Source organism: Homarus americanus, unplaced genomic scaffold (genome assembly GCF_018991925.1).
Source record: "Homarus americanus isolate GMGI-L3 unplaced genomic scaffold, GMGI_Hamer_2.0 scaffold56388, whole genome shotgun sequence".
In the NCBI taxonomy this organism is placed as follows: Eukaryota; Metazoa; Arthropoda; class Malacostraca; order Decapoda; family Nephropidae; genus Homarus; species Homarus americanus.
In genome coordinates this window covers 356,619-372,093 of record NW_024712990.1, presented here as the reverse complement: position 1 = coordinate 372,093, position 15,475 = coordinate 356,619, and the positions used below count along the sequence as shown (strand labels likewise).

General features: G+C 42.7%; 1 protein-coding gene across 1 annotated transcript; it reads right to left on the bottom strand.

Annotated features, from left to right (window-relative positions):
- Positions 1–542: 542 nt before the first annotated feature.
- Positions 543–3,724, bottom strand: LOC121865459 (C-type lectin lectoxin-Phi1-like). The gene is made up of 3 exons (XM_042364909.1): positions 3,377–3,724; positions 2,206–2,373; positions 543–1,013 (listed from the first exon to the last, which is right to left on the bottom strand). The coding sequence occupies exons 1-3, from the start codon at positions 3,654–3,656 to the stop codon at positions 787–789; spliced, it is 675 nt and encodes a 224-aa protein (XP_042220843.1). The 5' UTR covers positions 3,657–3,724; the 3' UTR covers positions 543–786.
- Positions 3,725–15,475: the final 11,751 nt, after the last annotated feature.

Sequence of the window (15,475 nt, the reverse complement as noted above, 5' to 3'; positions counted from 1 at the left end):
GTTTTCCGTTCATCTTTCTCTTTTATTTTCTCTTCTTAGTTCTTTCTTTTTGTCTTTCTTTGAGTCTATGTCATAATAGATTACATTATAAATCAAATAATCTCCATACACCAAAAGGCTGAAATAGACAATCATTGGATAAGAAGCTTCACCCTTATCACAGACACAACCGCACCCATTCTCTTTCTCATTCTCTCTTCTCTAACCTAAACACACAGTTGGTTCCATCACAACACATCCTCAAGCAACGGATCTTCAACTGTTTACAAAGTGGAGAATTATGTTTTTCTTGTAGTTGGATAATATTGTATTTACCGAATCATTCTTAGGGTGAAGTGTAAGAAAGACTACTCTGGGGATGAGTCTTGATAACAGTGGATTTTAGTGAATGGTTTTTCAATAGGTTATTTCGATCAAAAATAAGATTAACACTTTACAAACTTTGGGGAAATTAAGAGGAAAATTCATTAATATATACAGAATATTGGAAGGAAGGTATTTATTACATTATATCACATCCTCTTCTACAGTATATTGATAATTTTACCTCGTGTTCTTATATATTAATTTAAATTATTTCTTTATGAAGGACGCAAGGCAGAAATAATTCAGAGGTACACAAAAATAAACATTAATGATTTGAGTGGCTTGGTAGAGCCAGACAAAAACAACAACACGTGAAGAGACAGTCATCATCATCATCATCATCATTGTAGGATCACCATCATCATCGGGCGAAGCAGAAGCAACTAATGTCGTTCTTCCTCACTATCACGCTGAAGTTCCTCACCCTCCTAGTTGAAACTCACACACGAACTGTATGTGATCCGAACAATCCCGATCATTGAGCACCCGAACCTTCTCTGTATCTAATCCGGCGCAGTTCTCAATTCCTTTATGGTTGTTTGGTTCACCTTCGGAAAAATCGTTTTCTACAATGTTTCGCCCGTCCAACCACGACCACGAACCTTCCTTCTCTTGATCGGTGGCGCCCACAAACACCGCGGCTGAATCTGAGGGTCATAGTTTCACATTAGTACATAATATCAATATCTCGGTATAGGAACAGAGTTAAGAGCTACACGGTCACTCGTATTCATTCTCTGTCTACTCTAGTGGTCTTCTTCCTCCATAACGCGACCCCTTTGGTTTCCTGTCTGGTGGTATAGCCTTCTCACTGTACACAACTTGGCATCATCTATCAGTTGTAAGTCTATCTTAATAAGCCACTTGATATACACCTTTTGTTTTCTTGGTTGTTTTTCTCTCTCCCATTTACTACTTCCCCCTCATCCCATCCTTCCTTCACCCTATTTGGTCTCTCTCTGTCTCCTATCATCCACCTCTGAATTAATCTTTTTTTCTTTTTTATCTATGTATCGTCATCCATTTTGTCACTATTCTCCATGCCACCTTAGCCTACACTGATCTTGTAGTGGTATTAATGCTATGCTACTTATGACATGCTTTAGTTCATCATTCAGTATCGGCAGTTGAGTTATACATATATACATCCTGAACTTATCTCCATTCATATATTTTTCCTCTCCCTTTTCTCTCCCTTTTTTTCCTCTCCCTTTTCTCTCCCTTTTTTTTTCCTCTCCCTTATCCCCTCACATATCCCCTCCCTTTTTCCCAATGCACCATAACCCTCTTTGTCTCTGATACTCTTTAATCTATTTCTTCCCCCGTTGCTATGTTCGTCACTGACACATACACTTCCAGGTATCTGAAGCACTATACACCTTCCATTCTTTCTCTCCATTCAATCTAACATTCGTTCCTCCGTGTTTCTTTTGCCTGTTTATTTCACCATTTCTTTCCCTTTTGTTTATTATCCATATTTATCATTCCTACACAGGTAGCCCCTCATCCCATCATGCGTTTTGCCTGTTCTTACATTCTAATTTCTTTATCACCACACATTCGCTGCACTATATAAAATTACTGAATGATGGTCTGGCACTACGCATTCACAGTTCCTCTTAACACGTTCGCATCTATGATCTTACATTTAATAACTTCTCCATGGTCACGTCTATATGTGTATATATAATTTGATTTCTCTTTTCAAGTTTTCTTTCATCGTACGTTCCTCTCAGTCAGTCTTCTCCATTCACCATTCACACATGGAAGATAATACTCCCTAAATTATCATCCATATATATATAGTGCCTGGCTGCTTTCATGTATACTCATATGAACCTAGTTTGTCGATAAGGAAGGCTTTGAGGGCGTAGATGTTGTTAGGAGAGGCGAGGTCACCCTTCATCCCTTGGCAGTGGGTCCGGGCGTCTATCCAGCTCATTTTCTGGCGACCGATGTAGAAGCACTCGTCTAGCACAATGGAGTAGGGGTAGGGACAATGGGTAACTGGAAACAGGAAAAATAGTTTAATAATTATAAAATAATTTCTGGTTATATTTTCTATCGAGGAACTGTAATGATCTCGTCAATAAGCAACAAATCTGTAAAATGTAGGGAATTGTATTGTTCCTCACCCTCATCTATCCTCCCTCCCACTTTTCTCACAGATAAGTTTAGTGGTGTGACAATTCTCTCTTTTTTTTTTCTTTTTCGTCAACAATATCCGCACAAGTCTTCTGGCCCAGCTGTTACTCCCGTACTATGTGGTTCATTTAAGGTTGTGGCTTTAATCTTTCCCAGGAATTTAACAGTATATGTCTATTGTCTAGTACACTATGTCTACAATTCGCCTCATTCCTGGATAATTATCAGCATACAGTACAACCCATCCACAAAACAAAGGTACCCATCCTCACTCGGCCATCTAAAGTCATGGAATTTATATAGAAATAAATGTCACTGTAAAATGACCAAGCTCTGATTAAATGTCGAGGTTAGGTTAGGTTAGGTTAGGTTAGGTTAGGTTAGGTTAGGTTAGGTTAGGTTAGGTTAAATAGGTATCGTTCTCAATATATTAATACATTTTTTAATGAATGTCTCAGTATTACGATAGTAAGAGAGAGTTATACTGTTGAGTGATACATGTCTCTTGTTCATTCATTTACGTCATTAACTTTAATAAATATACATGATAAGAGTGTTAGAGTTTCCTTAGTGAATGAGCCGCACACATCACCTTGAGTCCGTAGGCAGCAGTTAGTACATGATGGAATTATTTCATCGTTTGATATAGATGGTTTAAAGCATACACGACCGAGGAAGAGTAAATCAGTTATACAATACATTACCGAGAAGCTTGTAGAAATATAAAGTAAAAATTTATTATAGAAAGAAAAACTATTAAACACATTTAGAGATGTATGTAAAGGAGAAAAAAACCCCGATAGTATTACCAAAGAAACATGCTGTAAATGAGTGGGTGAATCACGAGAAAAAAATGTCAACATACCATGATCGACTGCCTTAGTGACTTCTAAGTACTTGTTGATGGCGTTCGTCAATGCTGCCACCAAGGATCCGGTCATCGCCGTCGGTATCGAATCGGCGGACTCATTTGCCGTTGCGTTGGATTCTGTTGTTGCATCAGTTCCCTCTGTGGTGGCTTCTTTTGTCACACTAGATGCCGCCGTGGTGGCTTTTTTTGTCACACTAGGTGCCGCCGTGGTGGTCGTATTAATCACAGCACCCATCACCGCAGACGCCAGGAGGAGGACGTAGAGTATGACCATCGTGACGAACTACTGTATGTGCGTGTGGCAGCCACCAGACACTTCTCACGACACACTACTGACGGACCTCAACTGTGTGGAGAGAGAGAGAGAGAGAGAGAGAGAGAGAGAGAGAGAGAGAGAGAGAGAGAGAGAGGTCATCAACTCAATTACAATTTTGAGAATGTGTCACAGAGAAGAGAATATAGATGTAACAAAAAAAACTTTCCTCTTCTTTCCTAACTTCTATTTATGCCATAAGATTTTTCTAATGGCATATTTGACATTAAATGAGTACAGGTATTTATGATAATGAATCGTAACAGTAACAAATCATCCGAACATATTGAATTCCTTGTTGAAAGTCTCCAATGTAACCTGACTACAATACTGGCTCCGTAAGTAACTCTAGGAAATGTATTATTCACTGGTTTACAAATTTCAACCTCTTTCCCTGGAGTCTGTTGTACATCTCTCTTGAATGACATCACCGTCTTGTAGGGTGTAGTGGAGGCATCATAGCCGAGGGATCACACAAAGTCTACTGGGTTTTTAAGGTCGAGGGGCGTGTGCTTCAGTAAGTTGAGTGTGTACAAGGTGTATGGACTCCACCACATATGAGAAGGAGGGGTTGGGGGTACGTCGGAAGTAGTGAGTTGTACTGGCTGCGTCTACGGCTGCTGAGGACCTCGGGTGAGCGCCTCGCCTACACGCCGTTACAGCCTATCGCCTTAACTTTACCCGCATTTCCGCCAAATTCCGGCCCAGGCGACCGTTCGCTAAACTTTTCACTTAGTTGGGGACGCTGGGTGAATGCATGGCCGCGAGGGCACCAACTTTGTACCATTTCACTTACACCGTTAAAAAGTTTTAGAGCTGTGTTTTTTTGGGGGGGGGCCAGTAGGGGGGGGGCACCGGTAGTACATGCTGTATACATTATGGTCTCTGCTTTAAATACTTGGTCAATTTAGATATACGGAAAGAAAAACTGAAAAAAAGGAATAAACGATACTTGAATTAAGAGATACGAATGAAAGAATAAATTTGCGACACCATATATTAAACTAACTTTGTTGGTGAATTTTGAGTTTGATCAGACCTGCAGGTACTTCACTGCACCACAAAGGTCAACTTGTTCCTCCACCGTCACACGGGATATCAAAGGTCACACGTTATAGGGACTCTGAGCCACACGGGGCTGTTAACAATGATTGCTAACTTTTACTGCAGTGCGTCCTCGTCTGTGACTGATGAACTGAGTAAATACATTTAAAGTGAGTCTCTAACCTGTCATCTCGTATTTTATTTCTCGTTATTTCGTTAAAAATATTCCCTTCAGTACAAGGCAGCGATGTTTATCAAATATTAATGGCGACCAAAATGATGGATAATAATCGTTGCATTAAACCATACTCGAAAAAATAAATCACTCACGCTGAACATTATCAGTTTGGTCAGGAAAGATGTACACTTAGTTGACTTAACAAATCCAAATTTATCATGGTATATCTTTCACTACTTACGGAGAACCAATATGTATGTTAAAGTCGACAAATTCAAATATGAGAACACCTTAAGCTTCTTTTAGAGATGGGATCTTACCTTGATGATAGTTGGTGAGTGAGTGAGGAGGTGAGGTGAACTGTGGCTTTATACCAACAACACCTTGGCAACACCCATGATTGTTGTATTACGACACCAAACTCCCCATCTCCCTCTGGTGTTGGTAGCAGTGAGGTGACCTTGAGTTCATGTTATCCAAAGATGTTGTGAAACCTTAGCATAAAGGCAACGCTTAAGGTCTAACAACTCGCCAAGACACTGACTCCATCGATTCTCCTCTTCTTACGTCACTGTGCACTGTCAGATTACTTACAATTATACTGACAATTTCTATCGTTATAAAGAAAGCAATATTAAGGAGAGGAAATAGCGAATAATGATCAAGCTTCTCTTCACTCTCATTTAAATCATTTCCCTCTTTTAATCTTTCATTTTCCTCCTCTTTTCCTCATCTCCTTCTCATGTTTCCCTCTTCCGCATCTCCTTTCTCTTCCTTCTTTTCTCCCTAGTCCTCTTCATCTCCCTACTCCTCCCTCCTCTTTCTGTCTTCTATGTTCCTTCCCCAACTTTCCACTTCTCTCTCTCTCTCTCTTCCCCATCTCCCCTTTGTTCCCTGCTTGTTTCCATCTTTACTTTCTCTTCCTCAACTCCCTTGCTTTCTTTATCCCCTTCTCTTTATCATGATTTTTTCCATCGCCTCCTCAACTCACTTCTCTTCCCCCCTCGTCTAACCCATTTTCCTTCTCTTCCTTCTTACTCTCCCTTCTCCTTTCTGCTCTTCTCCCTTCTCTCTATTCGGGTTCGTTCTCTTTTCTTCCCCCTCCTCTTTTCTATTCGTGCTCATTCATTCTTACTTTTCTTTACTTCTTCTCTATTCGTGCTCATTCTCTTTTCTTCTTCTTCTTCTTCTCCCAGTTTCCTCTGCTCCTCCTCATCTCGTCTCTCAAGTTACGGTTATAAATATTGACAGGCTAAAAAAAACTATGGAAAAAGAAACATTGTCCTCGGTGTGTCGGCGCATCATCAGGTGGTAAGGCCAGCGTCTTCTTGCAGCCAAGTGAAGCCAAAGTTTAAGTTTTACACGCGAGAAAATTCAAAGGAAATTTTAAAAGATGAGATGACTTTTACACAACTTTGACCTGGGAGGATTTTTGTTTTTTTATTATTTTGAACATGGACAGTTTAAGATATGCGAGAGAATTTTATTTATTTTTTATTTATTTTTTATGAACGATAAGATCTCAAAGAATGTATGCATATATATGTGTGTGTGGGTGGGTGGATGGGTGTTGTGTGTGTGGGTGGGTGGATGGGTGTTGGTGTGTGTGGGTGGGTGGATGGGTGTTGGTGTGTGTGGGTGGGTGGATGGGTGTTGGTGTGTGTGGGTGTGGATGGGTGTTGGTGTGTGTGTGGGTGGGTGGATGGGTGTTGTGTGTGTGGGTGGATGGGTGGGTGTGTGTGGGTGGGTGGATGGTGTGTGTGTGGGTGGGTGGATGGGTGTTGGTGTGTGTGTGGGTGGGTGGATGGGTGTTGGTGTGTGTGGGTGGGTGGATGGGTGTTGGTGTGTGTGGGTGGGTGGATGGGTGTTGGTGTGTGTGGGTGGGTGGGTGCTAATTTAGGATTATTCTTAACATCTTCACTATAATAATGGATAATATCAAGAGAACGTGTAAAGTTATAAGACACAAACAAAACACAAACTCATCACCTCATTACCATAATATTTGTGATAAATAAAAACATCCGTAAACACTCCAGTTGGTCTTTATTTTTCTCTCCATACTTTAAAACCGAACAAATTCTACCTCAGTCTCGTTAATCCGGTAATAAAACTCGGGAAACAACTGCGGGTCCGGATTTCTAAAGTTTCCAGCGATAGTTTATTCCCCAACTAGGTAAAAATAGAACCCCTTTGTTTACAATGAATATATAGTTGAATGTTGGGATTATTTTTACCAAGTTAGGTTCATTCTCCCGTTCACCAAATAGAGACGTGTTCAGTAATTCTCAATGTCAATTAAAACGGTCACACTAGCCGCTGTAATATTTTGTTGCTGATCGAGAATCTAAGTAATATTTCTTTAACTCTTACGATCTTTACGTGCTGAGGTAGTAGTAGTAGTAGTAGTAGCAGTAGTAATAAAATGGCGGCGAAGGTGTGGCTATTGGGGGAGGCTGGAGGCCACGTTTAAAAAAAAATAAAGGGCAGGAGTAGTGGGTGTCGTCAGGGTGACTAGTTGCAAAGCACAGCAAAAACTGTATCAATATTCTCTGCAACACAATCAACATTTCGCTTTCGTCCTTCAACACTTGTAAATATTTTTCATCTTTATATCTATGTTTACATCACATCTCATCTCCTTGTCATCCCTCATTGTGAGTATCTCTCTCTCTCTCTCTCTCTCTCTACTGTAAATACCTATCCACCCAAAGGGAGAATATAACGACACGCAGAGCCTTCAGTGCAACAAGAAAACTATTTCGAAACAAACTTCGTTGAAAGAGAAGCATATTTGGTAAAGACATCCCCCGGAATGGCCAAAAAGTTGGGGATAATGGTAATAATCTAGGAACATTAGTGGGCGTTTAACACTTAGCCGCTGGAAGACAGGATATGAGCATCTTATCTCGGGGAAAATCAGGGGAGAGAGAGAGATAGAGAGAGAGAGAGAGAGAGAGAGAGAGAGAGAGAGAGAGAGAGCATACTGAACACATAATATATCCGTGTCAGTAGAGGTCTCGAACTCTTCACATGATTGACCCCTCTCCCCCGTCCACCACCCACTTACTATAAGGTCAAAGGTCACTGAATATCTCATCATCGTTTTCTCTGGTCACATGAACCTTTCCTTAATGGACTGTTTTAATACCATATAAAGTTAACTCCCTCGGACTACTGCCCTGTGAGGCGTCTGGTGGCTTAGCTCATGTAATATCCGTCAACGAGTAAACAGGAAGAGATTACCGGCCTTAATGATCTCTCTCTCTCTCTCTCTCTCTCTCTCTCTCTCTCTCTCTCTCTCTCTCTCTCTCTTTCTCCGTTCCATCTTCCCAACGTTTCATTTTACTTCCGTTTCACACTTCCTCCGTCGATTTGCTCTCCATCTGTTTCTCTCTTGTTCCTGTTTCAACCTTCTGCTATTTCTCTGTCCTTCTATTTTACCTTCCCTCTTGTCTCATTTTCCTTCATTTCACTCTCCTTTCTTCCATTCCTTTTATGTTGTATTAATTACGTTCCGTCACCCTCTCAGAGACGTGAGGGTGACGTGGGGGAAGCGTGAGGAGGCGTGTGGGGGACGTGGCGTGAGGTGGAGTGGAGGTCGTGGTGGGAGGCGTGGGGGACGTGGTGGGAGGCGTGGGGGACGTGGTGGGAGAGGCGTGAGGAGAGGCATAAGGACAGCTTCCTCCATGGTGCACCCCAAATCTACCCAACTGTGAATGTGTACAATAACTTTACAGTCTGGGAAGTGAAGGCGGTCGAGAACAATTCTTGCTATATTGCCTCCTTGTGTACCAGAGGCAGATCACAAGGGCTTATATTGCTGGATCACACCAGGTACTGGCAGCTGTTGATCACACAAGACCCTGGCTGTTGTTGATCACATAAAGACCATGGCCGCTCTTGATCATATAAGACCCTGGCTGTTGTTGATCACATAAGACCCTGGATGTTGTTGATCACATAAGAACGTGGCAGCTGTTGATCACATAAGACCCTATTAGCTGTTGATCACAAAAGACCCTGGCCGCTGTTGATCACATAAGACCCTTCAGCTGTTGATCACATAAGACCCTGGCCGCTGTTGATCACACAAGACCCTTCAGCTGTTGATCACATAAGACCCTGGCTGTTGTTGATCACACAATACTCGGACACGTCAAACTTTACAACTTTACGAGATAGGTCACATTTCTGGAAGACATGACCAAGGCTCTTAGTGTTCGGGTGAATATCTGATCCTTTTGTTTACTTTATCAAGAAACTGTGACCCGGAACACGTGTTGTGGGTGGATGGCGGTCACCCCTTCAGCCTCCCACTACGGGATCGCTATCTACTGGGGAGTTGAAGGCCAAGTCAACATGTACTGTATGTACAGTATATTGATGTCAGTCAAGTTAAATGTAGAGTGTTAAAGATATTCCCAACCTAACCTAACCTAACCTAACCTAACCTAACCTAACCTAACCTAACCTAACCTAACCTAACCAAACCAAGACTAGCCTAGGATGATCTTAGGTTAAGTTTGGATTTGTTAGGTTTGGTCTAGAACTTGTGATATTCAATCGATTTTCCAAATGGACATTCACTATACACTATGTTGTACCATTGTAACATTTTAATGAAGTGAACAGGGGGTCATAATTGATTCAAATCTGTAAGAAATATACGCTCAGATTTTTCAACTGAGATTATATGGCATTAAGCGCTGTATCAAGTGTGAGAGGTGGGAATAATGCTGCCTCTCCGCCAAGCTGTCTCTCCTAATCCAGCTGTCTCTCCTATACCAGTTGTCTCTCCCTCCAATTGTCTCTCCTACTCTCCAGCTGTCTCTCCCACCCTGCAGCTGTCTCTCCCACTCTGTAGCTGTCTCTCCGTACTCTACAGCTATATCCCCCACTCTGTAGCTGTCTTTCCCACCCTACAGCTATATCCCCTACTCAGCAGCTGTCTCTCCCATTCTCCACCTGTCTCTCACACCCTGCAGCTGTCTCTGCCACCCTCAAGCTGTCTCTCCCACCCTGCAGTTGTCTCTCCCACCCTGATGCTGTCTTTCCCACCCTGCAGCTGTCTCTACCACCCTCCAGCTGTCTCTCCCACCCTGCAGCTGTCTCTGCCACCCTGATGCTGTCTCTCCCACCCTGCAGCTGTCTCTACCACCCTCCAGCTGTCTCTCCCACCCTGCAGCTGTCTCTCCCACCCTGATGCTGTCTCTCCCAACCTGCAGTTGTCTCTTCCCATCCTCCACTCCTTCCGTTCTTCCCCCTGCCCCACTAACACCATTCTGCCACCACCGTCACCATCCCACCACTACCACCACTACCTCTATCACCACCCTACCACCAACAACATCTATCCCGAACACCATCCTACCACCACCACCACCACCATCCCTATCACCATCCTACCACGACCACCACCACCATCCCTATCACCATCCTACCACGACCACCACCATCCCTCTATACCCCATCCCACCAATCCATCACGATAAGCGCAAGACGCCAACAAAGACTGAAACACACACTCGCTTCGTCTTAATTGAGATATGAGTTCGGTGAAGATTTTTTTTAAAGGAATGAGGTGCGGGTGGCGGGGAGGGGAGAGAGGTCATTTGTCTTGTCAGTTTTCATGATTAATTTTGATGAAGTACCTTGACGTATTTCCATATTGAGACGAGGAAGAGGAAGATCAATCTACTGTGTGTGTGTTGGAGGAGAATGATTCGCTCACGTTTTAAGTTCTTCACGTCGCTCCCTCAAGAAAAAGAAGATGGATTCTGAGGCAGTATATTATATGAAATGCAAATGGTGTTAGGGCAGCAGTCAGGAGGCTATGATGAATGACTTTGTTTTCTCTTTTATATTTTACTCGTTAAATGGAGCATATTTATATATTTTTAGGTGGTATATAGAGTTGAGGTGTAGGATAGTATTTTCCTTTATATGTATATGTATCTACTCGTGTAGTTGTCATATCATTTTATAATTTATTTATTTATTTATTTTATTTATTTTTAATTTTTTTTCGAGCTGCCTTGTGGCTTTGGTTATTATTTCTGCTGTGTATCTTTAGCAGTGCGGTGGCCAAGTTGTACAGTATATCATTCGCCTTTTTTGTCCTCATTGCCAGGACACCCATAGTCCAGCCGTCTGTGAATGGGAACCTAACTTTATTCTTGGGAAGTAAAGGCAGATGTGTGCTCTCCCGGCCACACTGCCTCCTTGTGTCTTGGTGTTCACTGTGACCATAACCAACTGTCTGGCTTACGGGACACACTTTCTCAGTGAACATTTAGTCTTTAGTCTTTTTCGAGGTTAAAAGAAAACTGTTGAGCTATCAACTCTATTTTCTACACAACATTTTTTTTTGTACAAAGAGTTACTTGTGTCCAACAGCTCAAAGGGATAGAGCAAAGACTCTCCTCACCATACCAGATGCTGGTGTATAGACGAAACAACACAAAGATCCATTGTTCCTTTTTGTCTAGTGTGAAGTTCAGTTACACGTGAAAGGATCCTAAATTCTCTGGCCCATCCGTCTTACCTTGTCGCCAGCGCTTTCAACAAAGTTTTCTTTTGATATATTTCTCACAATTTCTGATTCCAAGAGAGCACCAAGACGCTGTTATTGTGGCGATGCATCATACCCAGCAGCAGACCTCTGACGGGGCCTCCACTGGGATATTGTCCACGTCAAGGTAGCGACCCGGAGATAAATGACCACTCACGATATTGGCCATGTGAGGACAGATATCAGAGGGTTATTGGAGCAGCATTTTGTATTCGGTGATTTTATAGAGAGAGCTTTTGTGAGTGTGGGTAAAGAGGTTTTGATTATGGGAACTAACAAGAGGAACAGTGACTTAGTGGAACGTTTTATTGGAAATGGATCCCCGTACTTAGTGTTTTCATGTACGGATAAAGTAAATTTATCTTTGTAATTGAAAGTCGGTAACTATATACCCACCACTAGGGAATAATCTTAAAGAAACTTGGTTCCGTGAAAAGCTTTTTGACGTCGGTGATGCATCATAGTGGAATAAATTTCCATCCATAGACATCAGGCTCATTTGACAAAGAATTATTTAAGATGGAAAGACAGATCTCGCTTACCTGCCTACTACAGCGGTGCATTTCTATCACAAAGGATTATCAATTAAGAGTGTACTTAAGATGCAACAAAATATTACTTCAAACTGTAAGGCAATTATATACGTGGTAACAATATTTCATGCATCTTCTGACAGATTTCAACTCACAATAATTCTGGTATTGGTTACGGGAAATGAAAAGGGATAGGGACGTGAGGAGGGAGGTAAGGGGGTGGGGAGGCAGATATGGGGGTGGGTAGTTAGGTAAAGGGGTTACGGGATAGGTAGGAGTGTAGGGAGGTAGATAGGAGTGTGGGGAGGAGGTAGGGCCTTGAGGAATTAGGATGGAATGTGAGAAGATGGGTTGTGGATGTGGGGAGACGGGTAGTAATGTGGAGATGTGGGGAGGAGGACATGGGGAATAGACGAAAATAAGTGGAAGGAGGGTATAGGAGGATGAAGAGGAGGGAGGAGGCAAGGGCAATAGGAGGAGGATGGGAAGGAGAGAAAAGAGAAGATAGTGGGGAGAGAAAGAATGGATGAGGAAGAAGATAGAAAAAGTGGAGAGAAAAAGGAGGGGGAGAAAAGGCAAAGGAGGTGAGGGGAGGAGGGAAGAATAAAGAGGAAAAGAGAGAGAGAGAGGAGGGGAGACGAAAGTACAGTACAGTGCAGTATACAGTACTGTACTGTAAATGAGAAATGAGTGGCAGGAGCGTGTTAGGTCATCGGGAAATCCAATAAAAGTTTGAACATTCCTGGAATGGAGTCATTTTTCAGTCGAGTGCCTCAGGAAGCAGTGAAACGATTCCCTCCCTGAGCTGTGTGTGTAGTTATAGTGGAGTTGGACAGTGAGGAAGCGACCAATGGGACCAACAATATAAGACCAATCCACAAACTTTATGTAATTCTCCTCAGGAATTCCATCCTTGGTGAACTTTTTTGCCCCTTTGTGAATGATATCTTTAAAAGACTCTCACAGACTCTTGAGAAACTTTTTCCTTTCTACTCGTAGTTAATCGTTGGTGAACTTTCTCTGCGTTCACAATAGCTCTGAGAATCTTTGCATATTTCTAATGGTATTCCACCCTTGGTGAGTGGCGTCGGATCCTCCACTGAGTTCTGTAAAAATATTGTTTTGAGTCCGGAACTAAAGTGGCGGTGACAAGTAACTTTTTTTTTTGAGCGAGAGAAAGTATAATGTTACCTGTGATCTTTCTTTGTGTTTAATGATGCTGAGAACAATTCCTTCTTTATATAGCATCTCATCCTCAGTAAACCTTCTCCGTGTGTACTTTAGAACTTCCTCAAAACTTTTCCTTAACATTGAGAAACTTTTTTTTCTAATGATATTCCATTCTTGGTGATCTTTCTCCTAGTCGCCTTCTCTGAGGTTTTCTGAAAAACTGGATATTTTTTTTATACTGATACAAGTTAGAGAATAAATTAATGGATATTTCCTTTGACTTCGTGAGATGATATTTTTCCATTTAGATGTGATTTAAATCTCTGTCTGTTTGTCTGTCTGTCTGTCTGTCTGTCTGTCTGTCTGTCTGTCTGTCTGTCTGTCTGTCTGTCTGTCTCTGTTGTGAGGTACCTGTAAATTATTCACCCTGTTCCCGCCTTGTTATGTGAAGTTCGGAATATCCATTTTCGCCTTAATTGTTACCAACAATCACCATTTCGCTTCGTGAACACACCCACCTCAATCACCACCAATTTGTGCTATTACCATTACCATCATCACTATTACCGCCACCACGTCACCACTACCACTAACACCACCATCACCACTACCTCTACCACCACTACTATTTCTGCCACCACTACCTGCCAAACACCACTATCATCACTACCATTACCATCGCCACTACTTCCGCCACCATTATCAATATCAGCATCGCTGCCTCTGCCACCACTACTTCTGCCACCCCCACTGCAATCCCCACGGCCACCCCCACTACCACCAGCAGGGACCCGGGACTCGCGGATTTATCCATCATGTCTATGGGAAATCCCCGGATTACTCACCATCGCTAAAATCCTATGATTTACGACCAAGCGAATGACACTTTTTCCGAGCCTCTGTGAGCATGATTTAGAAGAATGGGAAGTACTGTGTTAGCATCCTAATGCGTGTATGTGTGTGTGTGTGTGTGTGTGTGTGTGTGTGTGTGTGTGTGTGTGTGTTTTCGTGTACGTGAGTATGAGAGAAAGGTAGTGTATGTTTTAATTTTTGTGTGTGACATGTCCGCCTTGTCTTTCTCCTCTGGTATAAGTATCCACACAAATTGCCCAGCCTACATATGTCAAGTACACCTCACCTCAGGGAGTGTCTGCGGTATTTACACCTCTTGTTCCTCTACAGTCTACCTCAGCAGGCAAATTTTAGATGCAACTTTCACCCAATGAATGGGTTTTTCATACGTACATGTAAACGCATACACACACGTGTAACACTCTCCTCCTCTCTCTCTCTCTCTCTCTCTTCCAGTAGAACACCAGCCACCACCAACAGTGTTTACTTGCACCATAAACGGACACCACGGGAACGCGGCTCACTAAAAATAGCATACACCCATCCATCCCCACACACACACATACCTTGCTGGTAAATAAACACACGGGCTTCAAATTCTGTCTTGTGGGAAGAGTGGTAAGTGCGTTCGTGTAGCGCCTCGCCCTCACGGCAGGCCTGGGCGGTGACGTACTGCACCACTCACTGGGGAACTCACTTATGCATGGCACTGCCACCCTCGTCCACACATTCTAAAGAAGCCTCCTGCAAGACGATGCTCTCTATTCCCTTCTTGCTCTCTCTTTTAACTTGCCGCAAGCCCACCGAGACAATAAATATCCTATGTTGGGCGAAATGCTGGGATTGTAACATTGGAACGGCGGGAGAGAGAAAAGGTGAATGGGAAGTGCAAGAAGAGGAGAGAAATACATATAGAAGTAAATAAAAATAATAATTAGTTATTAGAAGTGAAGGAGGGGACTAAGCTGAGGAAGTAGTGGAAAGAAGAGAACTGAAGTATACATGAAAGGGATTTGGAGGAAGAAAAGGATAGGGCAGATATTGAAGGAGAGGAGAGGTTGCAGTGTCCCCGGGGCTCACCAGGACACACCCAGAGACAGTAATGGTTCCCCAGGTGGCAGCAATATGCAGGAGAGGCAGTGTACTTAAAGCTCTTACGGTGGAGGGTGTGACGTGGGTCTGGAAGGTTGTAGAGGATGAAAGGAAAGTAAGGTAAGAGGCGGGAGGAGATTATGTGTGTGTGAGAGAGAGAGAGAAAAGAGAAAAGAGCTAGAGAGGCTGTGTGCAAGGGGAAGGAAATTTCTAATGTACAAAGAGACAAATTCTTCCCCCCCCGCAAAAAAAAGGTCACGTCTCCATCGCCGATTATATTCTTAGACTAAAACAAGTAATGACCAAACAATTATAAAACCTGAATGACCTTGGCTGC

Coding starts and splice junctions, on each gene's coding strand:
- LOC121865459 (XM_042364909.1), bottom strand. CDS start 3,656: ATGGTCATACTCTACGTCCTCCTCCTGGCGTCTGCGGTGATGGGTGCT. Junction 2,374..3,376: donor CACTAAGGCAGTCGATCATG/GTATGTTGACAT, acceptor TCCTGTTTCCAG/TTACCCATTGTCCCTACCCC. Junction 1,014..2,205: donor CTTCCTTATCGACAAACTAG/GTTCATATGAGT, acceptor TATGACCCTCAG/ATTCAGCCGCGGTGTTTGTG.